A 24,374-nucleotide genomic window follows, 5' to 3' on the forward strand; every position below is an offset into this window, starting at 1 on the left:
TGAACAGTATAAATCACTTACGTTATGAACAGAACGGTTAGATATGTGACTCCAGATGTAGATTTACGAATCCAACCTGGTGTGACTATACTATCGGCAGGGGGATATCTTATTGTACAGCAAAGCGGAAGAGAAATTTCTTATCGAGTAGCCTTATGGAGTTAGACGTGTTTCGAATCCATCAAACAGGAAACAGAGCTGTATTGCAGCTATAATTTGTGATACTTTCAGTCACGACAATGAGGCCAATCTGTCCATGAGAATACTAACTACATTCTATACTTGATTAAATGCGAATAAATGAGTATTTGAATTATAGAAGGTAATTAATTTGAAAGTAATTCCAAAACTATACTATGATGTGAGTAATGCAAGTGCAGGTGATCTATACCTGAATAGTGAATACCCAGAAGAAGTTATAAAATCCATCTGAATATAAATATGTAGGATTAATATGAGCGATAGATATATGCAAGGTGAAAAATCTGAAAATCAAAATTATCTTGTTAATTATTATAATATCGTCACAAGGATTCAGCCATTGAAAATCGTTATTTGCTCATTTGTTTTGTACCAGAATGTTTTACATTTCTTTGTATGAGATACTAGTAAGAATAATAATCCAAGGTCAACGAAAATCATATAGTTTAATTGCAGATTCTACAAGTAGAAGAAGGAATATATATCTACCAGATTAGGCAAAGGCAAAGCGACTTCAACTAGAAATTGAAATGGAAATGAAAGGTATGAGAAATACTTGAGTAGGCATCGTGAATTACCATTGATAGGAGAGGGGGTGTGCTTTAATATATCTATTGCTAGCTCCCTTGGGCGGCTTGGGGTAAGTGTCGCAGTGACACCGTAGAGGCTATATTATATTGCTTGGTTACTGTGACAGTCTCACTTACTACTATTAAAGTCTTGTTAGCGCATTGGAAAATTCCATGCTTCTTTCCAAAATTTTAAGAGTGAGAACCTATAAGTAGTACTTCCATAATTGTTGAAGTGAAAGTAGAAATATCCTGCAAACTATTTGAGTAAGGGCAACTGTAAAACCCCAAAAACCTGCAAACCTTATGTAGAAGAAGAAAATAATTTCTACTTAAGTATAGGTACTCCAAAAAGTACAAGTATCCTACTTAGTTATAGTGATCAGATGTGGATGTGGTTTTGTTATCTATTTCTTTGCTGATTGTGTTTGTCTTCTTACGGCTGTATTATATATATATTTTATCAGTACTGCTGCAACATGTTCGCGAGCTCGCCTCAAATCAATTTCAATGCAATTTCTTTTAAAGCCGTATCACGATTATTCAACGAAAACATTCCAAAGTCATTATGTTGATATAAAATGTCATAAGCCAAAGCACCTTTGTACTTTGTACATGATTGTGATTAATTTGTTGATTGAATAGGTAGCAGCATGGTTGTAACCAAGTCGCAAGGTTCTGAGTCAAAAGTCAATCTCACTTTTATAGTTTTGACTCAAGTCAAGTAGAGTCATTTTCAATTAACCACTGAGTCCAAGTCATAGTGTTTTGACTTGAGTCCGAGTCCAAGTCATTGTGTTGAATGTTCAGTTCCTAGTTAATGTCATGTGAAACCCACTTTTTACAACTCAGATTCACATTCATAATATATTAATTTTCCTCACTTTTAACAGTTTCTGGTAGCATTTTCAAGTATCACTACTGATAGACGAAATATAATAGTGTGATAAGTTTACTATACGGTACTTCGAAATTATATTGAAATGCCTGTTTTGGTAGACCCAGTCTTGAATCATATGACTTTGTCAGAGTCATGCGCAATAACTCGAGTACAAGTCGAGTCAATGCACAAATTGACTCGAGTAGAGTCATTTTTCATTATTAAGAAAACGACTCGAGTCAAGTCGAGTCATCAAAAAATCTTGAGTGGCGTCATAACTCTAGTCATCACAACCCCTGGGTAGCAGACTAGCTGGTAATTCAGTTCACAACTGTTTGTCATTCGTGATTTTACTCCTCTGCAGTTGCGGATATTTAAAATATATAGGTGCCTTCATTACTGTGGCGAAGTTAGGGCAATTACGGGTCTGCCATTGCAATGTCACAATACTGTGCATTTAGATAGTGAGATGGTGGACTTTTGAATTTTAGTGTCTCATGCTTGATACATTGTATAAGCGTGCCATATCATTCCAGAAGTATTGAATGCTCACAAACCAACTATTCCAGGTGTAATTGATTAAAATTACGGGAATTTTCATTCTATTGAAACGTCTTAATTATTATAGATTATGCTCTAGTGTCACAGGTGTATCATATGTAAGATATAATTTGATTGCATACTGGCGATCGCTAGCATTCTCATTCTCATATGAAAGAACCTGCAAGATAAAGGATTTGGATTTATCGTCGGAGAAGGGTCATGTTCAAGAAATTAAGGGAACAAGTGGAAGGCGGTGAGTCTCCAAAGAAAGATGATTCTTCCAGAAGACGTTCTAGCTTGCCCAGAAATCGGCCAAACCGCGGCTCTGGATTACAAAAATCTGACAGCTCCTCATCATTAGCGTCAATATCAGAAGCGGATGTACTATCCGGAAAGGTGTCGCAAGATGACTTGCTGTCTGCATTCATGCAGAGGACTAACCAGTTGAAAAAACTTGAAATCAAACTGTCGGATTATAGTCAAGCTTTGAAAGAATCTAATAAGGAAAAAGACAAATTAACTAACGTTCTCGAAAAGCAGCAAGACACCGCTATGAAACGCATGTCCGAATTGGAAGAGACGTATTCGGAAGGAAAGTCTAGCATGGAGAAAACAATAGCCAAACTAGAGAAAAAAGAAAAAGGTTTTCTGGAAACCATCGAAATGTTACGCTCCGAAAACAAAACTCTGAGAACGTCGGTAGAAAAATTTGTGAAAGAAAAGCAAGATTTCGAGAAAAAGCGTGACCAATTTTTTGAAAAGCGCGACGATTCTGAGGAACTCAACGATTTACAGCTGCAAGAGCTTGCCAAAGTAAAGCATATGTTGATGATGCGCGAGAGAGAATGCGAAAAGAATCGTCTCGATTTCGACCAGAAAGTGGCTGAGCTTCTACAGTCTCAAGACGCCAACGAGCAGATGGAGGCATCCCTTCGTAAAACGACAGAATCGTTGAATGACAATGTGAAAGAACTTGAAAATCAAATTCTTTTGAATGAAGAAAAGACGAACAACCTCACTGAATGTAGAGAGACAATATCACGGCTTAATGTGGAGATATCGGAATTGAACGCCGGCTTATCTGCGGTCCGGGCGGACTTAAAAAGGAACGAAGCTCAAGTAAGTTCTCTTGAAAGTGAAAACGCGAAAGTCTTGGAGAAATACGACAGCCTAAAACACAGTAGCGCGACCGTGCTGAGTAAAAGTAACGTTGAGCTTGACGAAAAACAGGCTACGATCGATCATTTACAACAGAAAATATCACTGTTAGAGAATAGGGTGACCACCGATAAATTACCCGAGTCCGAACAAGTTCAAGCGTTAATTCAAGAAAGAGCGTCCTTGGAAAATAAACTGGAGGAATCTTACTTGCAACTTAACAATATTAAATCGACGTGGTCTGTGAAAATCAACCAGTTAGAAGAACAGGTGTCGCATTTGAGTAAGAAAATTATCGAAGATCAAGGCGAGTTGAATGCTCGCGACACTGCCGTTTCTGAATTGGAATTATCAAAGTCTAGAGAAATAGACGCCTTAAACGGGAAGATCGGAGAGCTGGAGAGTGAAATTGAGAAATACCTCACCTCGAACGAAGGTTATGTGGAGCAGATCGCGCAGTTGGAAGCACAATTGATCGAACGGTCGACTATGTCAGACTTGGAAAAAGATAAACTGCTCGCGAAACATCAAAATGAAATCAAAGAGTCCCGTAAAATGTACGGTGAATTGAAGGCAAAATTCGATGCCAACGCGGAATCAATGCAGAATGTCATTGACGAGAAGAAAGAATTGTGTGCGACGATTGAAAGATTAGAATCTGAACTTGCGGGTTGCAAACAAGAATTTAAAAAAGCAGAGAATCACTTAAAAGAGCTGGAATCTACGAATGAATCTCTCATTCAGGAAAGAGACAGTTTAGATGAAATTTGTCTGGAGCGTGATTCTAAGTTGAAAATTTTAGAGGAAGAATTGACCTCTTCACGCTCTGAAATTATAGATTTCAGTAAAAAAGTGGCATCTTTGCAAACAATTGTTCAAGAAAAATCTTCAGAGTTGCGAAATATCGCAAACATTTTGGAGGAAAAAGAAATTGAATTAAAACGTTGCGAAAGTGTTCAGGCCAGTAACGCTGCCATAACCGAGGAGTTTGAATCGAAATTATCGGCCCTCGAGTCCACTGTGACGTCACGAGAGGAAGAGCTGATCGCGTGCAAAACGGAAATTGCTACTTTGAGAAATACACAAGCTGCTGAGAGTGATGAGGTTGCGACTTTAAAAGCAGAGAGAAACAAAGCAGACGAGCTGCTCGCGGAACGCGAAAGGCTGATCAAAGTCCAACAGCAAAGGCTTAGCGACTTGAAGAAGGCTTTGAATAAGGAATTGAACAAGAAATCTGCGTTAGGACGGGCTGATAATCAACGCACCGCTTCTCCGAGACCAGATGCTGACTTAAACTCTTTCGGTACAAACCATACAAGCAACGGTGACGATGATGCAGCTGTAATCTCAATTTCGGCCATCGATGACACGCCGAACGGCGAAAAACGAGAAATCAACATCAAATATTTGAAGCACGTGGTGTTAACTTTTCTCGGCGGTAACAGATCGGAAGCTCAGCAATTGGTGAAAGCTCTTGGTACCCTTTTGAGTTTTAACCGGGAAGAGGAGATGTACGTTAAAGAAACTCTGGAGTATCGCGGTTCTTGGTTTGGATCGAAGCCGTCTACGAAAAAAGTGGCTCCCCGTACAAGTAGGAGGTGACAGTGACTATTGTTTCTATACTGTAGTTACTTGCATGTAAGAATCTGCAAGCTGGCGGATTTTTACTCTGAATTCAACTCGAACAAGGTAACATTCTGAAGGAGTTTGTGTACCATCTAAAAATATTACATTGACCTTAAGCGATCTCTTCACCTTGATTATTTGAAATTTCAATCCGGTGACAATATATTTGGTGATGCAATTGTTGATATACAACGTTCTTTTCAATCCTCTACTAGTTGTCAACGATTACACCTGACGAGTGTCAGCCAATAATATTCGGGTTCATTTCAATATGAATATACTATTCAATTGTATATTGAAGTTCTGTACCTCCAAGAATCTATCCTGATACTTCAGGTATATTGGGAAAAAGGATGCTCTTTCATTGACTTTCAATATATAATTCACTTGTGTTCCAAAATAAACTGAGATAGATATAGAAGCAATGTGTCATATATGCAAGTAATTACAGTACCAGTAACGGCTTACACAGAAAAAAGTTAATTCTGCTGCTTTGCTGTGCTAGGGTTAGACTTCATATAATACGGTTTGGTGCTATACATTGCATTGTGCAATGTATTTCAAGTACTGTATACTTGGGTTCATCACATTAGAAAATGTATGTGAAGTTTCCTATTTTAGTGTTGGAAGGTTTTGATATCATAATACGGGCTCTCCTCCATTCACAAACACTTCTATGTTAGAAACACAAGGGTTTTGTATTTGTAATGCTGCCTTTGTTTTTATTTGCTAATCTGTGTCTTGTTATCGTTACGGTATGTTACAACAATTGTTCTCTTGTTATCACCTGCAATTTGATTTGAATCGGTGCATAATTTGTTTTAGTCTGGCATGTGTCAGACTCTGTCCTCTATGAGTTTGTTATTGGTTGTGTCTGAAGTGGTTAATAGAGAATTTCTACTCAATTTTGTTGGACTATGACTTTTACTTTGTTATTTGGATTGTCTTCATCGATTTTAATAACTGATGTCAAGAATGAGATCATTTTGCATCAACTTGCACTTGAAGATATTTGAAATATTTTGTTGGCAAGGAATTGTTTGATGAAAACTGATTAGATACTGGATATACCATACACTTTGCGTATGTTTTCTTTCTAGTGTGAAGGGTACGGCCACCTTGTCAAAAATATTGCATGATACTCGATTCATGTAAAATATTTGATTATCATTTTGAGTTGTAGAGTGAGTGTCATTCGCTGTTGCGTAGTTTCAGAAATAGTCAATGCATAGAACCATCCATTACTTTGATACGTGTTTATTTAAAGATATCCATATAAAAGTACTTACGGTGCAATATGAGAATGTTATAGAGAATTTAAATGCTTTTTTCTTCTCTCAGTAGATTACCAGTCGGAAATAAATGACTTAATCTTAACTTGCATTCGTGTGGTCATGTGATTTTGCGCTAAGCCTGGATCAATTCGCATGCAGCGGCAAAGACGGACTTGGAATGAAATCGGGTTGTAAACCCTATCCATTTATATTAGGCTTACATGAAGCTGTCAGTTATGTATCAAACTAATGTTTAATGTTTGCCAAGAACGCATATGATGAGTGATAGGTTGCATGGGATTGTGCAGCGCTTTCAGACTAAAGGTGAGCTCTGTGAGGCCTACTTTGTTTGTGAGAGAACAATGTAAACACAATAGATGTATGCTTGTTACCTTTGCTGTGTCATATTAAAAGTAGTAGGGTGGCTAATGTCTGACCTTGCGATATTATAGTATTAAAAAATAGTTTATACTGTTCTATTAGCTTGAATAGTCTTGTGGTTTTTATGCAGCTTAGAGATCAATGTATCATTATTGAGTATAGTAGCCTGATTTACTCCATATTATCATGGAAGTTTCAACATTTTACGAATGGGTCAATGTAGAAGGATTACCCGTCAATGTCATGAAGTGTGGCGACTGGACGAGTTCTCAAAAGGAGAAATCATTGTTCTTCATCGTCCCTGGAAACCCTGGCAGTATGGGTTTTTACGAGACATTTGCCGAATCGCTGTTTGAAGAAAGTGGAATTCCAGTATGGGGCATGGCCCATACGGGTCATATGGTTGCTCCTCGTGGGTTTAATCCACCAACTGCGGAAAAATGTGGGTTGGCTGATCAGATTAGACACAAAATTGCCTTTTTGAAGACACAAGTTTTACCGAACGTTGATAAAGTCTACCTTATTGGACATTCCATTGGTTGTTACATCATCCTTCATATTCTCGATGGCATAAACGACAAGAAACTAGAGCGTGGTATCATGCTTTTTCCCACTATCGAAAGAATGGCTGCATCACCGAAAGGGGCGCGTATGACCCCTCTCTTGAAGAATTTCCGCAGCGCATTTTATTATTTTGCGTTGGGCCTGAGTTTTTTACCCTATTTCGTCAGAAAAGCTGTAGTTGATTGCCTATTCCTAGCTTGCAATGAACCATCGAAGAACACTCTACTCTGTGATATAATAACACCACAAGTGGCTGATTGTTCAAGTTACATGGGGTTGGAGGAAATGATGCTGGTTGATAAAAGAGATGATGATTTGATAAAGGAGCATTCCAGTAAATTACACTTCTATTACGGCACTGTTGACCATTGGTGCCCGGTTTCGTATTATGAGGATATGATGAATGACTTTAGTAATATTGATATTCGTTTGTGTAAAAATAAGTTCAAGCATGCGTTCGTATTAAGAGAGGCAGAACCAATGGCAACCATTGTTGCTGACATGGCCAAGTCCTTTTAATGCCAATTATTGACATTGAGTTGAATGGAATGCAATAGTCATTGAATGATCCTACTCCAATATGAATTGGGAAATTTATACAAGTTAGTATTATTACAAAATCAAGATTAGCCAGCATTTTAGGCTTAATTTATTTGATGTTCAGTTGCAGTGTCAAATTGATGCCTATTTTTGCGTCAACGCCTATTGTATTATTGTTTTTACACAAACTGCTTATGCAAATCTTACTGTTATGTGTGTGCATGTGCATTCTTAGAACATGAATTTGATGTTTTGAGTTACAAAATTTTTATCTATAGCAGTGTAATTTTATGTGCAACGATTTTTGCGACCATGCTAGTTTTACTCTGTGATATTTTGCCAGCCTGTACAATTAATTTATGCGCTTGATATGCTGTTATCGCAGTTAGGAAGAGTCAATACTACAAGCGCCAATATATTAACTTCTAAAAGCATATTATTCCATCTGGTAAGTACCTCAAAGCATGTTCACAACATGTTCTGGCTTTTTCTGATAGTAATTTGTAACTCGTTCTAAAATTTAGAGCAGAATGTTGAAGTTTTCAACAATAATTTTGTGCATTGGTCTGGTAGTGTTAGCCGAGGAAATTGATCGCTTGACCTGCGAAAGTAATGTGAGTTTTCCTAATTGACAAAATTTCCTCACAATTTGACGCGTGCCTGTAACGAACTCATCGAGGTTCTTTTATTTTGCTCAGAGTCGCTGCACTGGAGAATCGTCTAAAACCTTAACCACTATGCGCGCTGTGAAACAAGATAAATTTGGTGGTCCTGACGCATTGTATGTCGGAGAACAAGAGGTTCCAAAAGTGTCCGCAAACCAAATCCTCGTAAAAGTTCATGGATCTGCCGTCAATAGAGCAGACACATTGCTGGTATGATGATTGTCGTCTGCGATTGGATTGTCGTCTGGAGTTGATAAATTTAAGAAAATTGCGTGCTTTTTTTCAGTGTAAAGGATTTTATCCTGGCCAGAAAAAAGATTCTGTCCCCGAAACTTTAGGATTGGAAATGGCCGGCCAAGTTCAATCACTAGGTTCAAACGCATCCAAATGGAAAATCGGAGAGTGTGTATTTTTATAACTAGCCCACTGCAACAGAAACAGTGTCTTGACATAAATAAACTATCTTAGACGTGTCATGGCTTTGCTACCGAACGGAGGCTATGCTGAGTACGTGTCTGTAAACGAGGACCATGCGATGCGTGTTGCAGATAGCATGGAGTTATCTCAAGCTAGCGGTATACCTGAAGTATGGCTGACGGCATATCAGCTTTTGCACCTAGTAGGTATGAAATGCTTCATAATATTTTGTCTTTTGACAATTTCTCTTGTGATAGCGATCCAAACTTAGCCCGAAACTGTTGTATACTTTTCAAAATTCAAGTTGTACATAAATAAGTAGATTAGCCGGTATGAAAAACTGTTGAAAGTAGAATTAAGTATTACGATATCATATCTGAACTCTGACGTCGCTCTTGGGCTTATAATTTTGTCATCAATATAACTCGATTTATATATATTTTGAGATATTTGTGTCCGTATTTCAGGGACTAGGAATTGATAACTCTTCTTTAGCTTGTTACGTAACGAGGGCTTCATTCAAATTATCCGTCCAGATATCCCTGGTAAATTTTGATTAATATTGCAAGGTAACGTGAAAGCCGGTGATCGTGTGTTGATACATGGCGGAGGAAGTGGTGTCGGTACCGCAGCCACGCAGCTGGTGAAATTGGCTGGCGGAATTCCTTTGGTGACAGCCGGAAGCAAGGCCAAAATCGATACGTGTTTACAATTGGGGGCAAAAGCGGGATTTAATTATAAAGAAGGAGAATTTGCCGAAGGAGTGATGGCTGCCGCGGAAGGTAAGATTAGCTAATTCGATCGAGGAATTTTTTAGGCAATAAACTGAATTTGATGATTCACGATTGTAGTTGGTATGCTATTGCAATTCCATCGTCATACGCTATTTACAGGTAAAGGTGTGGATCTAATTTTGGATTGTGTCGGTGGGTCATTTTGGAAACAGAACGTGAAGGTTTTAGCCGTGGAAGGTACATGGATCAATTACGGCCTATTGGGAGGGGGTAAGTGTGGCGATTTACAGAATATTACAAAGCATAAATGACTGTTTTCGTTCTGTTGAATCGTTCTTATAGAATTAAAAATATTATGCATATCCCATCACCAATATTGTTTTGAAAAATCATGAAGCATTATTCAATTCCTAGCGAAAATTGAAAGTACCGCTGAAACCTTGATTCCTCTGTCAATCGCGTAATGATGTGCCTTGCATCTATACAGGTAATATCGATGGGAACCTTCTCGGCGGGTTGCTAGCAAAGCGCGGAAGATTGCTGACGTCCACGTTGAAAGCCAGAAGCGACAGCTACAAAGCGCATCTGATATCTGAATTTTCAAAAAACGCTTTGCCCTACTTCACCCAGCCCGCTACGGTCGGGGGAGAAAAAGTCACCCTGAAAGCAGTCATCGATAAGCAGTTTCCGTTGGAGCAAGTCGTAGACGCGCACAAATATGTGTTGGAGAACAAAAACATCGGCAAAGTAGTGTTAAAAATTGCACAAGAATCATGATTTTTGTGTCACCTTTCAAAGTACAGAGATACACAATATCAGTAACCTATTCAATATGGTTCTTAATTATATGCAGCAGACTGAAGCCTTAATGTGAGATTTCAGTTTACCGTTTCAAAATATGGACTGGTGATCAAGATATTGGTCAAACTTCGAAGTATGTTAGAAATCAAAGTTGGACAGAGCAGCGGTAATTGGAATATAGAACTATTGTTGCTTCAAGACTTGCAATGTATTTCACTTATTTACGACGTGAGAGTCCAAATTTCAAGATTCAAAATAGTTTGACCTGTATGTAATTTTATGTCACCAAAAATTACATGGTGCTTGAATTTGGCACGCGAGTTGGTCTTGATCTCGAAATAGCCAATTATGCAGGCCTGCTTATGGTATGTGGTGCATAAAATGATATCACTACACAATTCTCTCTCTTCCATGTCATAGTAATAACTATTTCGCTGCGTTAGACTTAAATATTGTCGACTTTGATGCTTTTTTACCACTGTACCATGGGAATATCGCTTTGTATCGACATTATATTATGCCTTCATTAATTCAACTTTACTGATCCGTTCCTTATTTGTGAAATCATGCTTTGAGAAATTGTCTCTCAAATTTTTGCTAAATTCTATTGCAATGGATGCTTTTCGCCAAATAATTTCAACTGTGAACGGTCTTGTTATGGTATTGAACCTAGTCTAATAATGAATAATTTTCAGCAGATTATATATTTATATATGTGCAACATAGAAATTCTACACTGTATCCTGATATGAGCGAACAAGGGAATCTGTCTTGCGAAGATTCGACGAAGCGTTTTGATATCAGACAAAAAATGTAAGACAAAATTTTTCATGGTTCTTACTTGTTGCTGGTATATGGAATTCGATACAGAGGCGGTCTGTAAATAAGTATGTTACTTTTTTGGAGTACTCAAGATTGGTTTGCCTACTTGGCACTTCTAATAAACGTTTTATAAAGCAAATCTGCTTACTTTTGTACACTTTAGATTTTGTAAAGTAGAAAATAGTTCTTGGATAGGTTGGCATCGCTATTACGAGTGATTTTGTCATAGCAACCGAAAGAAATATCTCCTGTATCATGGGAACTGAATATTTTTTTGAAAAGTGTACCTAATCTCATTATCATTAGTCATTTTGTGTTACGTTATTCGTGATGGTACTCAATACCCCCGATTGACGACTAAAAGTGCAAAATCTACTACTTACTTGAGTTATTTTGAGACCTTTCTACTTGTTATTGAGTAGCAATTCTGACTACTTCGACCGCCTCTGGTCTTTTGAGATTACTAGCTTGAGTAGTTTTCATAGCTTTTATTTATAAATATTTATATTTAGATGACTCGAAATGTCAGTGATACGATGGCTCTATATTGCGGAGAAGAATTCTCAATCTTGGACAGTCAAGTGTCGGCGTTATCCGATTGTTTCGAATCGCTAGTCTTTGTGTTGGGACCATTCGCCTTGCTGGCCGCTACAAGCGCGTTTTACGTCGGCCGTCTACGAGTACCGGACATCAACTTGAAAACGCCTGTCGCCTATTCAATACGTCTTATATGCACCGTTGTTACTTTAATTTTCACTACGGTCAATGTTTTTATTGTGGTGTTTCCTCAAGGTAGAGGGAACGGATATCTTACCGTATCTGCGGCCCTTGTTATGATTGCTCTTTTAGTCCACGCTATATATTTACATCGGTTATTAAAAGTGCATTTTTTGCGTGGACACGGTCCTTGGCCAGTTATTGTGTCATGGCTGGTTACTTTGCCTCATTTCTTTGCTAACGCTGAATTTTTGATAAGCAAAGCCGTGATGTCATCAGACAAGTACTTCATCATTGAATCAGCTTTTGCTGTTGTATCATGCGTTTCGCAAATTCTTTACCTATTGTGTTTGTTTGTTTCGAATTCGCGTTTTCGTACGATCTCCATCGACACTCCTGGCGATAGTTCAGGAGACGGGGAGGTTTTAGTGGACAGCGACGGCAGCAGTTATTTGAATATCGCGCACCCTTCTCAAGATCAAGCTGCGTCCACGAGCAGCAGTCATTTAGATATCACGCACGAGATCAATCAAGATCAATCGGGATCTCCGGCTGATCACGCCAACGTATTTTCCAAGTTGTTCTTCGGATGGGTGCAACCTTTGATGCGTAGAGGAGCTGACAGTGCCTTAACCGGTGTAGACGCTGTGTATAAGCTACCTAAGGACATCACGACTGAAGAATTGGATGAAAAATTTCTCGCTTCTTTACATCGTTTGCAAGACGGAGACCTTGCGCATGATAAGAACTTGCTTTTATGGACTATGCACAAAAGCTTCGGTTTCATATACTATTGTTCCGGAATTTTGAAGCTACTATCTGATTGTCTCGCGTTCGCTGGCCCGCTTTTACTCAATCGACTCGTTAATTTTATTGAAAACACAAACGAACCGATACGACATGGGTATTATTACGCAGCCGGGCTGTTTCTGTCTACCCTCCTGGGTTCATTATTGTCAACGCATTTCGATTACCAGGTAAGTTCTATGCATACTATGCATACTCATTGCGGTATTAACTAGTGTTGCAATATTTTGTGGTTTATTGCTATTTTTAATTCAGTTTGATATAGTATTATGCTTCCGTGCACCCTAAGGGGTTTGTAACAAAATACTTCATTACCTGGAAATAATTCTCCAGTAAGTCGCATTTACCTGTACCCGTGAATGATTTGAAATAGCTTATTCTGTGTTTTGGAAGTGCTTACTATCGTTTGACAACATACTTGTTTCTCTGTACTGCTTCAATGTACACTCATATATATATGTATACTTGTGTTGTGCATTTTTTCACTGAATGTTTTGTCGTTGGGTTAGGTGAATAAGGTGAAGTTGAGAGTGAGGTCGGCGCTGATTACCAACGTATATCGCAAGACCCTCCACGCCTGTCCCCCAAATCTATCAACATACACCAGCGGCGAAATCACAAACTTCATGAGCACAGATGTGGACAGGGTGGTCAACTTTTTTGCGAGTTTTCATGAGTTTTGGAGTCTGCCTTTTCAAGTGGCAGTGACACTATATCTGCTGTATCGGCAGGTAATATAGCATTCTGATTAATCAGTTGAGAAGACTTATTCACAATGGGAAAATCTTGTTGGTGTTCACCCTGCCACACATTTGAAAGTCACTAGAAAATGTTCTGAGCCTACATATAGTTGTCTGTCACTTAAAAAATGTGATTCTATGGCTAAACCATGGGTATGCATGCACTTGTAAGGATAGGTTAAATGCCTCAGGATTATGTAGTAATAGGATTTTGATGCTATAAAGTGTCGGTATTACTAGATCATTCTCAATTCAGGTTGGAATAGTGTTCCTTGCGGGGTTGGCACTTGCTATTGTCATGATAATATTCAATCGATATCTCGCGAAAAAAATCGGACAGTATAACGAAGCGATGATGGAGAAAAAAGATAGCAGAGTCAAGGTTACATTTTCAAGCTTACTGCATGGTAGATGGATAGTGCGGAACTGATTTTTCTTATTCAGTTGATGACTGAAGTTTTGCTTGGGATAAGAGTAATCAAATTCAACGCGTGGGAGGAATTCATGGCTGAGAAGTTGAACAGGTAATTCATGACATATGTGCACACTAGCAATCTCAAACAGAGCTGGATGACTAGAAAATTTTCAGCTTTTCCAAATTACAATTATAAGCACAAAGTTATTCGCCAAATTAGAGTAAAGTTGAACAAATAACTTGAAAATTGAATTAGCTTCAGTTCATATCAAATCAGAGCTCATCCCCATAAGCATGACAATGGCAAATGGCTGCACACCAAGCTTGGCTCTTTTCGCATCATACAGTTCTCCTGTAGCATTTTCAGGAAAACCACAAATTAGTTTAAAATTAGTGCAAAGAAACTTCAAAAATTAGATTATTGGCATTTCACTTTAATTAGACAACTAGAGTTAACTCAATTCCACAAGCTGCAGTATACTTTGTAGGCTAGTGATAGCAGTACGTGCATTATGACGTATTACCAACACTCTTACGTATTTTGACTAATTCATTCGTCTTATTCTGTCGCAGAGCAGTTGGTACCCAGTGTATTGTCGTATATGGAATAATGAATAATCTGTGAATCATAACTGGTTGAATCTGAAATGCTTCCTCTTATCAATCCTGAATTTTTTGCCAGAATAAGAGACGGCGAGTTGAAAAACTTGAAAGGAATCAAATACTTCGATGCAGGCTGCGTTTACCTATGGGCAACTACACCTGTCTTAATATCTCTTCTCACGTTCTCAATCTACTCGTCACTTGGAAATGAACTAACAGCTGCTAATGTAATACCTTGTGGTACAATGTTTCTGATATGTATCATGAATATCTGCTTTTCTAGGTTTTTACTGTAATTGCCCTTATCAACATGCTCATAGCGCCGCTGAATGCTTTTCCTTGGGTTGTTAATGGTCTGATGGAGGCTTGGATATCGGTGACAAGAGTGAATGAGTTTATAAAGTTGAAGGATATGAAATTTGACGATTACTATGACTTTCCCAGTTCAATGGGAGCAGGTATGTGACATGAATTATATTTTAACAATATGGTGTCACTTGTGATGTGATAAGTATATTCAGCTTAAGCACTGACAATACATTGTTATGCAGTTTGTGCTATTGCCTACCATCATATGACAATTTAAGAGTAGTGAAGATAAGTCTTGTCACATGCAGATGACTTGGACTTGGTACTGGATATAGAAAATGCTGATTTCTCGTGGAAAAAACAATCCAACGACGACGGTGTTGATCAAGGTGTTAGCAATGTTAACCTACGAGTGACGGAGGTATCTATAACTGATTCTAGTGTTTTTTCCTTATGATAAGTATCTTACTTTTGCCTTATGAATACTTGTAGCAAAATAGCAATCTTTATATGTGTAAATCCATTCTCCATTCTAGAATTTGTGAACCTATGGTAATATAATGCGGCATTACAATTGGTAATATGATCGTTATTTATGTCCACAAAACTTTACTTTGACAAATCCAATCCATGTTCTACACTTTTGCACAAGTTTCTTTTTTAGATGCAATAGTTATTGTTCAATAATTTACATTGTGGTGATATTTCAGGGCCAATTTGTAGGAGTCATTGGAACTGTTGGATCTGGGAAAAGTTCTTTGTTATCTGCAGTATTGGCAGAAATGCAGAAGTCTTCCGGAAAGATTTACCTCGATTGTGTGCACAACGGTGTTGGTCTAGTAACGCAAGAGCCGTGGATACAGCATGCCACGATAAGGTAGTTTTATCGGAGAATTACAATCCTTTTTTGTGATAAGAAAACGTCGATGATACAGGGAGAACGTAATTTGGAACATGCATTATGACGCTGGAAGATACAATAGTGTAATCGACTCGTGTGCGTTACGAGAAGATTTAAATATGTTTCCGGATGGTGACATGACAGAGGTCGGGGAAAATGGAGTTACTCTGAGCGGAGGGCAGAAGGCTAGAGTTGCACTAGCGAGGGCTTTATATCAGGTGAGTTGTTTGCAGTTTGTAAGCATGGATGTCTGCCTGCTTTTCTGAATATCTGTAGAAATTGTCGGTAATTCATTGGCAGAACATTTCGACAATGTGTCGGTTGATTCAAAAGATTGACATCAAACTTTGCTACGAGATACTGGAATTCCTGCACAGCTTCATTTCTAAAACAGTGCGCAATATGAAAATGGTGTCTTGAACTCAATATGATATCTATAGTGAGGTTGTGCACTGTGCAGTACCCCAAATTATAACAGTTACATGGAACCCGGTATTTATTACATGTACTAGGCTAGGTAAAATCGCGGGACTCAAATTTCTTTCCAGCTCAAAATGCACATATGTCTTACAAAAAAAGTGTCTAGCTAGAATATGTTTTTGAGGTGTAAGGCATGGCAAACGACCTGAAAACCATGACTATTTGAAAGTCGGATAATTCTAAACAACCCTTCTACACACTATATTGTGCACATAGCAGGGTTGTAACCAACTCACAATGTCCCGAGTCACAAGTCAATTCTACTTTTATAGTTTTGACTCGAGTCAAGTCCGAATCCAAGTCAGGGTTCAAAGGCTCGAGTCCGAGTCCAATTGATTGTGTTCATCTTTCATTTCGAGTTTAATCCTTTCCAACTCACTTTCTTGCTACTCTGCTTGAGTGAATATAACCTACTAATTTTTTCACTTTACACAGTTTCTGACCCTTATTTGCAAACACCAGGTACTGTTACACGAAATACCAATAATTTGGTAGCTTACTATTCTTTCGAGTTGCAATGAAATGTTTGTGTTAGCCGTCAGAGTTTCGAGTCACATGACTTAGTCGAGTCAATGCACAAATAGCCTCAAGCCGGGTCGAGTCATTTTCCATACTTTTGAAAATGACACAAGTCAAGTCGAGTCACCAAAAAGCGCGACTCAAGTCATCACAACCCTGATACATAGATATAAATATGATATCGTACATACTTGAACCTGGACATTGGACAGTCACGAAGCTACTGTCTTAGTAAGTAAACGCAGAGTTCCTATAAATCTACGCAAATATTCCAACATTGCCCAGTATCAATGTCATTAATTGCGTTTACACGGTGTTACATTCTTTTAAGGACAAGAGCATTTATTTGCTGGATGATCCCTTTGCTGCGGTCGATCAACATGTTGCGAAACATATTCACGACAGATGCATTATGGGAGAATTGGCAAAGACAACTAGAATCGTCACCACGCATCATGTCAAGTACAATGCAGTTTCGGTCGGACGTTTCCAATTGTGTTACTCAGTGTTATACATTTTTGTTTATTAGACATTTGAAACACGCTGATGTCATTGTCGTGATGGAGGGCGGGTGTATAAAGGAAGTAGGGACACCTTCGGAGATACTTCAACTTGGATCAGATGTTTCTGAAAAGAAAGTCATTGGCAAAGCTAATGCCACCGAAGGTATGTGGCGAAACAAGATTGCTAAAAAGTTCAGCCTAAGCTTGAAAACTCATAAAAACCGGTCATGAGTAAATCCAATCTGAGAGCCGATGTTATGAAGGAAATATGTCATACACGCCAAGGTGGTTTAGATGCCGCGTTTAACATAAGATGTTCAGTCTGAAGATTTACGTCAAAATCGGGCCTAGTGTATTCTATTTCTGTCGTGTACGACATATTTCCTGCATAACTTCGGCTGACAACTATATAAAATTCGATCTCTGTGTGACTGCTGGAGCGTGAAGTCTTTGTGGAAATTTCAATAAATTGCAGCTTCATTACGGTGGCGTTCTGAAGAAAACGGCTGCGGCCAAAATATTTTTTTCGTTTTTCCCTTCACTTTGAGACCACATCATTTTTAGAATGCAGTGCCTCTTTAATTCCTTGAGATTAATTGCAATTGAAAAAATGATGATGGAAGATTGATACGGTAGAAAAATGAAGTGAATCGGAGATGGAAAATATAGAGCTATGATGAAAATGATATCTGCAAGATGTGATGTTGTAATGTGACCAGAAACAGTCATCCTACCGATGCATTTTCTTGCATTGTCATTAAAAAAGGTTTGAATTTGATGACCTGCGAGCAGTTACCGCCCGAAATTTCAGCGCATATACTTAAAATGATGTAGCCTTCATTAGTCTTTTGCTGTCAACTTCCATAAATTGGCGAGAATGAAATTGAAGAAATGAAATTATACTCATTAATCAATAAAATCACTGTCTTCTGGCTCATTTCTCTACTAGTTGCTGACAATTACCCCTGACGAGTGTCAGCCGAAAATATTTGGGTTTATTTCAATATGAATACACACTTTTCACTGTCTTCTGCAGCAGGGCGAAAGTACATTGAGTACTCCTATTATAGAAAAGTAATAGAAAAGTTGATTACTTTGACCATTTCTCTGACGGGTAGCCTACTCGATTGAAACACAACTATTGCACTTCCAATGGCATTTCAAATGAGTACATTCTACCTTTAGCTGTAGGCTGCAAAAATACCGAGTCAACCGATCCCGATGACCCCACCTCAAAGCTAATGACGGAAGAGGAGAAAATGGTCGGAACGGTGGCTTTCAAAGTTTACAAATCATATTGGATCGCTGTTGGCAGCTTTCTCGCCTTCAACATTTTGTTATTCCTCTTTCTAATGCAAGGTAATACAATGTACTATAAGTGCATATTTATTTCAAGTGTGGCAAAATGTTTCGTTAATTGATCGGCATAGGATCAAAGGTTGCATCAGACTGGTGGCTGTCGCATTGGGTAACGGAAATTAAGAAAAATGTTAGCGGATTGAACCTGAACTCACAATCAGACACGTTTCGGGGTGCTACAACGGGAAATAATTCTTGGAACATACAGTCATTACCACCATTGATGTTGTCTTCCGTTACATATACAGAATTTTTGATCGGTACGCTTCTTTTTGCGATTGAAATTGTTCTTTTGTGATTACTGGTCAATGCTTCGCAGATGGTCAACTTTTCACGACTGATGCCCATGATGTTAATTGGTACTTGATGATTTACGGCTGTATAGCTGCTTCGAATAGTGTTTTTACCTTGCTGAGGTCGTTTTTGTTCGCATACGGAGGTATCGAAGCGGCCAAAGATCTTCATTCTGCACTTCTGAACGGAATTCTTCGGGTAAGCATTGTAACTTGTGAATTGACACACAGCCCTTGTAATGATAGTGGTAGCACAGCTTCACCTAACCCAACCTGGTTAACCAACCTGGTCTTGCTATTGTTCAGGCTCTCATTAAAAGATATAAAGTAACAGATACCGTAATTGTAATGATACGTGAATTGTATAGTGGCACAATTTTCAGCACACATGTTATTTCCATTCTCAGGCACCTATCGCATTTTTCGACGTGACTCCCGTCGGCAGGATACTAAATAGGTTCTCCAGCGACACATACAGCATAGACGACTCTCTTCCGTTCATCCTCAACATATTTCTTGCACAATTCGTTGGTGTCCTTGGCACGATCATCATTACTTGCTATGGACTACCTTGGTTTACCGTATCGCTGCTACCATTAGGAATATTTTACTTCTATATTCAGGTACGCTTGTCGCTGGCATTGGTAGAAGCAGGATATTTTCGTGATTTTTACTTTATGTTCAGCATTACTACAGACAGACGTCGCGTGAATTGAAACGATTGAGCAGTGTCAGCCTGTCTCCGATTTACGCGCATTTTACTGAAAGTGTATCGGGTTTAACTACCATCAGGTCATTCCGAAAGTATGGAACGTTCAGGTGAGAAGTTACCCATTATTATGACTTAGTACAATAATTTAAGTACTCAAATTCAAGTCGTGGATAGTGAGAGTCGATTTTCTCTAGTTACGAAAGGAGTAATAATTTATGAGCGAAAAATATCATTTCTATGTCGGTTGGCCCTAACTCAGCATCGTAAAATGTTACACAAGGCTACAGATATCGATGGTACGACATTTTTGTCAAGTAATGATGAATCCTCGCTATGGTCACAGTGCGCTCGGAAATACAAAATTGTTTTGGATGACGTGTAACTGGGATTATTTCTTGCAGTTACAAAAAAGATAGATATTTGATCTTTACTATTATGACTGCTTAATACTCAACGTGAAATCGAATGACTCTAGGACTCGATTTTTCCCAGCCCATCATACCCATCATGCATTTTGGGTGCATTTTTTGTGTGATTTTGAAATCTCGTAGTTGCACTTGAATAATTTCACCGATATGTAAATCGAGATTTTTTTTGCAAAGGGAGAAAAATTTGGAGCTGGTCAATTCCAATCAACGCTGTAACTTTTCCGCACTCGCCGCGCAAGAATGGTTTTCCATTAGACTGCAGTTAATCGGCGTGATTATGGTGACAACAGTGGCTTTCATCGCTGTTGTTCTACACGAGAAAGAATTTGTCTCACCAGGTACGTTTTGGGTTCCGTGATTCCGATTCAACAGTCGATAACATCATCTGTATTAAACATGTTTTTACAGGTTTAGCCGGTCTGGCGTTGTCGTACGCCTTGTCTGTGACAAGCCGTCTGTCTGGCGTTATCACCGCGTTTACAGAGACTGAAAAGCAAATGGTGGCGGTAGAGAGAGAATCATTTTACATCAACCGCATACCTCGAGAACGCAACGACGCTAATTTCTCAATCAACGAAAATTGGCCTTCTGCCGGACATATCGAGTTTACCAATGTCTCGCTAAGATACCGTGATGATTTGCCATTGGCGTTGCACAATGTTTCACTGAAAATCCGTAAGTGGATTGATATTACTGTTCAAAATTCCTGTTGGTGAATCGTGATATGTTTAGAGAGCGGTGAAAAAATTGGTGTCGTCGGTAGAACTGGCAGCGGGAAGTCAAGTCTACTTTCCCTACTTTTCGGTATTGTGGATCCTTGCAGTGGCGCCATTACGATTGACGGAGCCAACATAAAGGACGTTCCGTTGAGCTTGCTAAGGTATGTTGAACAATGTGTAGGTGTCTGTAGAGGCGTGTGGAATCACCAATGTCACTCGAGTATCTATAGATGTGTGCTGGTTTCCAAGATATATGAAATCTAACTGGATTGGCAGCTGAAGATGACATGTTTGTAATATGTATAAATAATATAGCTTTGATAAGTAGTTTGAGAGGTTATGTCCTTCATATGCAGTTCCCAATGACATGACAACTATATCCATAAACTCTATCTGCAAAACTGATTCCAGATGCACTTATACAAATGAGTTATGATAACAAAATCATCCTCCCTAACACAAAACACATTCATCAAAACCAGCGCTCTCAATCTCAAATAATATCACACCGCGGGGCACAGCATCAATCACAGTTTTGTTTTTCGAACAACTAGGCGTAGAATAGTTACATTTTTCACAGCTGAAAATAACTACTTCTGGTTTTTCTTGAGCAGAAATTCACGAAGTTACATCTACTTGTACTTCACACTTTTCCGTTTTCTTTTTTCTGGAGAAACTAAGCCAAGAATAGTTACCTTTTCGTAACTCGGAAATTGCTATAGTTGTACTTGAGTAAAGATTTGCGACGATACTTTTACTTCTCATTGAATATCAATAAGGACTGATTTCATAAGGTTCTGAGTCACAAGTCAATTTGACTTTGGCAGTTTGATTCGAGTCATTTTGAATTCACCATCAAGTCAAGTCCAAGTCGGGGAGCGATGGGTCGAGTCCGAGTCATAGTGTTAACTGTTCATTATCCAGTTCAAGTCAGTTTCAACTTGTTTTTTTAAGCTTTTTCGTGATATCGAATGTCACAATGCATAATATACTCATGTTTCTCACTCAGAAGATGTTTATTCAAACAGAAAAAAGACTGGGGCTATTTTTCAATTATCTATCCTGATATGCGATAATTGAATACGCAATATAGAATATGTCAAATCATATGACCTGGTCGAGTCATGGGTCGAATCATTACAACCCTGTTTCTGACCTTTCATGACCGTGGCTTATCTCTTGCAGGTCCAAGCTAGCTATCGTACCGCAAGACCCGTTTCTGTTTAGCGGCTCGTTAAAAGAAAATCTACTGCCGGGCGCTCTTGACAGCCACACGCGTGACGTCAGCGAACTGATGACAGTTCTGGAGAGGTGCAATCTGAAAGATAAAGTGCTCGAAATGGGCGGGTTAGAGTCGCATGTCGGAGAGCGCGGAAAGAGACTTTCCGTCGGTCAAAGGCAGTTGCTGTGTTTGGCTAGAGCGTTGCTTAGTGACAGTAAGGTGCGTGACGTGTTAGGTCGTTCGTAACCTTACTAAACTGGCGAATGTTTCGACATAGGTATTTTGCAGAAAAGGATTTCAACATTTTTGAATTACTCTATACCATGGGTGTCATACGTACGGCCCGCCAGACGATTTCATCCGGCCCACGAGATTACTGTATTATCCAGCACATCTGTAGTAAATGTTGAGATTTTTTGCAGGAAATACTTTCACTGAATACATACATCAATACAGCAAATGTCGAGCATGTTCGTAGGCCACATTATTACCACATTATAGGTCTCCGGACTTAAGAGAAACCTGATTTGCGATTTAATAATAATAACCCAATTTCCGACGTCTGCATTTACAGTTGAATATTTTGTATTCTTCACAATGCATACGCTGTGCTAACGCCAGATTATGACTGCAGCAAAGGGAGCATAAAAATATGCCAACTTATATCGTTGTTAGCGCCAGTGTTTTATCGGTTTATAACTGTATTCAACCGGACAGTCATCATATTTTTAACAATTCCATTCTTTGCGAATAAAGGTGTTGCGACTTGGTAGAACCAAACCACTATCAGCCGTGTATTATCTATACATGCTTGATAATAAAGTATTGAAGTGAAAAGCAAGGGCACGAGGTAACATTTTGGAGTCAGTTGACTGGTCTGGCCCGTGAGTGATTTGAAGCCTTGAATCCGGCCCGCGACGCTACGTAAGTTTGACACCCCGGGTCTATACCAAGTGTTCTCAAACTTTTTTAGACACTCCCCCTTTATGATAGTGAAAAATGTCGTACTCCCCTTATCGTCATATTACAACATGCAACCGGAATGCTAGCAATCCCAACATATAGTTCGATGGCAATGCACTTTATGACTGTTGACGAGAGAATTCTCAAGTATGAAATTCGGACCATACACAGAGCAATACCTATGTATTGGAGGTAAATCGCACGGAGCGCAAGAAAAATTGTCAGTTGACCGCAGCTTCGCGCCCCCCTTCAGGTGCTTTCACGCCCCCCAGTTAGAGAACCACTGCTCAATACCAGTAGTTTTCAACCTTTATCAACTCGCAGACCGGTAAAACTTGAAAACAAATGTTGCGGATCGGTGAACCTTCAAAAATAAAATTTTACCCTAAATGTAATGGCGACGAATGTATGCAGGCCAAATGTCATATTGGAAATTTCATTTAAGCTGCCTTCTTGATATTAAATATCGGTACGTGGTTCTATTGAAGTTTCTGCCTGAAGCTTGTGAATTCAGCTAAGACCAATAACAGCAAATCTGACTGCTTTGACCCCCCTGTGCTTCAGATTATATGTCTCGACGAAGCAACTGCAAGCGTGGACGCGCATTCTGACTCGCTGATGCAAAAAACGATACGGGAAGAATTTAAAAGCCGCACGGTCATCACAATAGCGCACAGGTCGCATACTTTTCTTATTCAACCTACACTTGAAGGGGCTTTGGAATGTGTTGCGCTACTCTTGCTTGTAGTTTACCATGTTCATTCTGTCTGCTTTCACAACTTCGTCGGGTTATGATTGTAGATAGCTTCTACTTGACTGAGTTTACAGTTTTTTAGGCAAAACTAGGCCTTGAATAGGCCTACTTACTTTTTACTTACCTGAAAATCATTACTTCTACTTGTACTCAGCATGTGCGTTGTTGCTTTTGTATTCTGTCACTACTTCCAGAAACGGTCAAGATTTTAGGCTACTTTTACTGGTTGAAATTAAGCCAAATTTGTTATGCAGCAAATATTATAACCAGTGGTATCAAGATTCCAATATACGTGATCAGCCAGAGATACATAAACTATTTGGACATACGTCCACCTGTTCCATTCTCTTGCTCGATCTGGCGGGCACTCATGTATTTGCCCAGTGTCAATTCTGGAAGAACAAACTTCCTTTTATGTCTAAAGGATTTTGTCTTTAAAGGAAATGTTGAAAACCATATCTGTCCCTTTGTTACAGAATTGAAACAGTGTTGGATTGTGACCGAGTTCTGGTGATGCGCGATGGCCGTGTTGCTGAATGCGACCGTCCAGATGTGTTGATGAGCGACCCCGAATCCGACTTTTACAAGCTTTTTAATGCGACTGGTCTGGTAAATTGAGTTTGCAGCTGCAGGTTTAGTGCTTTGCCTTATGCAATGGTATAAAATTTCTTATTTTATTGATGCCTATGGTGTATTCTGTATTGCTACATTTTAGAAATATGTCATTAAATATTGGATTGATGTAGCGTATGTGT

General features: G+C 38.9%; 4 protein-coding genes across 5 annotated transcripts; all 4 read left to right on the forward strand.

Moving 5' to 3' along the window:
• The first annotated feature begins 14 nt into the window (after nt 1-14).
• Nucleotides 15-6,318, forward strand: LOC145451000 (golgin subfamily A member 1-like). The gene has a single exon (XM_080329490.1). It carries the CDS (start codon nt 2,413-2,415, stop codon nt 4,951-4,953), a length of 2,541 nt encoding a protein of 846 aa, XP_080185616.1. The 5' UTR covers nt 15-2,412; the 3' UTR covers nt 4,954-6,318.
• On the forward strand, nt 5,655-8,079 carry LOC145451007 (lipid droplet-associated hydrolase-like). Its single transcript, XM_080329496.1, has one exon. It carries the CDS (start codon nt 6,819-6,821, stop codon nt 7,713-7,715), a length of 897 nt encoding a protein of 298 aa, XP_080185622.1. The 5' UTR covers nt 5,655-6,818; the 3' UTR covers nt 7,716-8,079.
• LOC145451001 (quinone oxidoreductase PIG3-like) lies at nt 8,056-11,048 on the forward strand. Of its 2 annotated transcripts, XM_080329491.1 has the most exons (8): nt 8,084-8,184; nt 8,261-8,350; nt 8,435-8,611; nt 8,688-8,803; nt 8,870-9,024; nt 9,388-9,600; nt 9,712-9,822; nt 10,040-11,048. In XM_080329491.1, the coding sequence occupies exons 1-8, from the start codon at nt 8,107-8,109 to the stop codon at nt 10,327-10,329; spliced, it is 1,230 nt and encodes a 409-aa protein (XP_080185617.1). In that variant the 5' UTR covers nt 8,084-8,106; the 3' UTR covers nt 10,330-11,048. The 2 variants fall into 2 exon arrangements, with proteins under 2 accessions (XP_080185618.1, XP_080185617.1); XM_080329492.1 differs by lacking the exon at nt 8,261-8,350 and having other exon boundaries at nt 8,056-8,184.
• A 639-nt stretch (nt 11,049-11,687) lies between these two features.
• On the forward strand, nt 11,688-24,364 carry LOC145450999 (ATP-binding cassette sub-family C member 10-like). Its single transcript, XM_080329489.1, has 22 exons — nt 11,688-12,869; nt 13,209-13,430; nt 13,696-13,821; nt 13,884-13,963; nt 14,537-14,684; nt 14,741-14,915; nt 15,075-15,187; nt 15,477-15,643; nt 15,702-15,885; nt 16,998-17,128; nt 17,196-17,332; nt 18,355-18,528; nt 18,600-18,788; nt 18,848-19,020; nt 19,229-19,444; nt 19,507-19,640; nt 20,136-20,299; nt 20,370-20,636; nt 20,694-20,841; nt 21,866-22,121; nt 23,430-23,542; nt 24,096-24,364. The coding sequence occupies exons 1-22, from the start codon at nt 11,688-11,690 to the stop codon at nt 24,235-24,237; spliced, it is 4,641 nt and encodes a 1,546-aa protein (XP_080185615.1). The 3' UTR covers nt 24,238-24,364.
• The last annotated feature ends 10 nt before the right edge of the window (nt 24,365-24,374 follow it).

Source organism: Botryllus schlosseri, chromosome 11 (assembly GCF_051294905.1).
Source record: "Botryllus schlosseri isolate E-star chromosome 11, Bs_hap1, whole genome shotgun sequence".
NCBI classification, from domain to species: domain Eukaryota; kingdom Metazoa; phylum Chordata; class Ascidiacea; order Stolidobranchia; family Styelidae; genus Botryllus; species Botryllus schlosseri.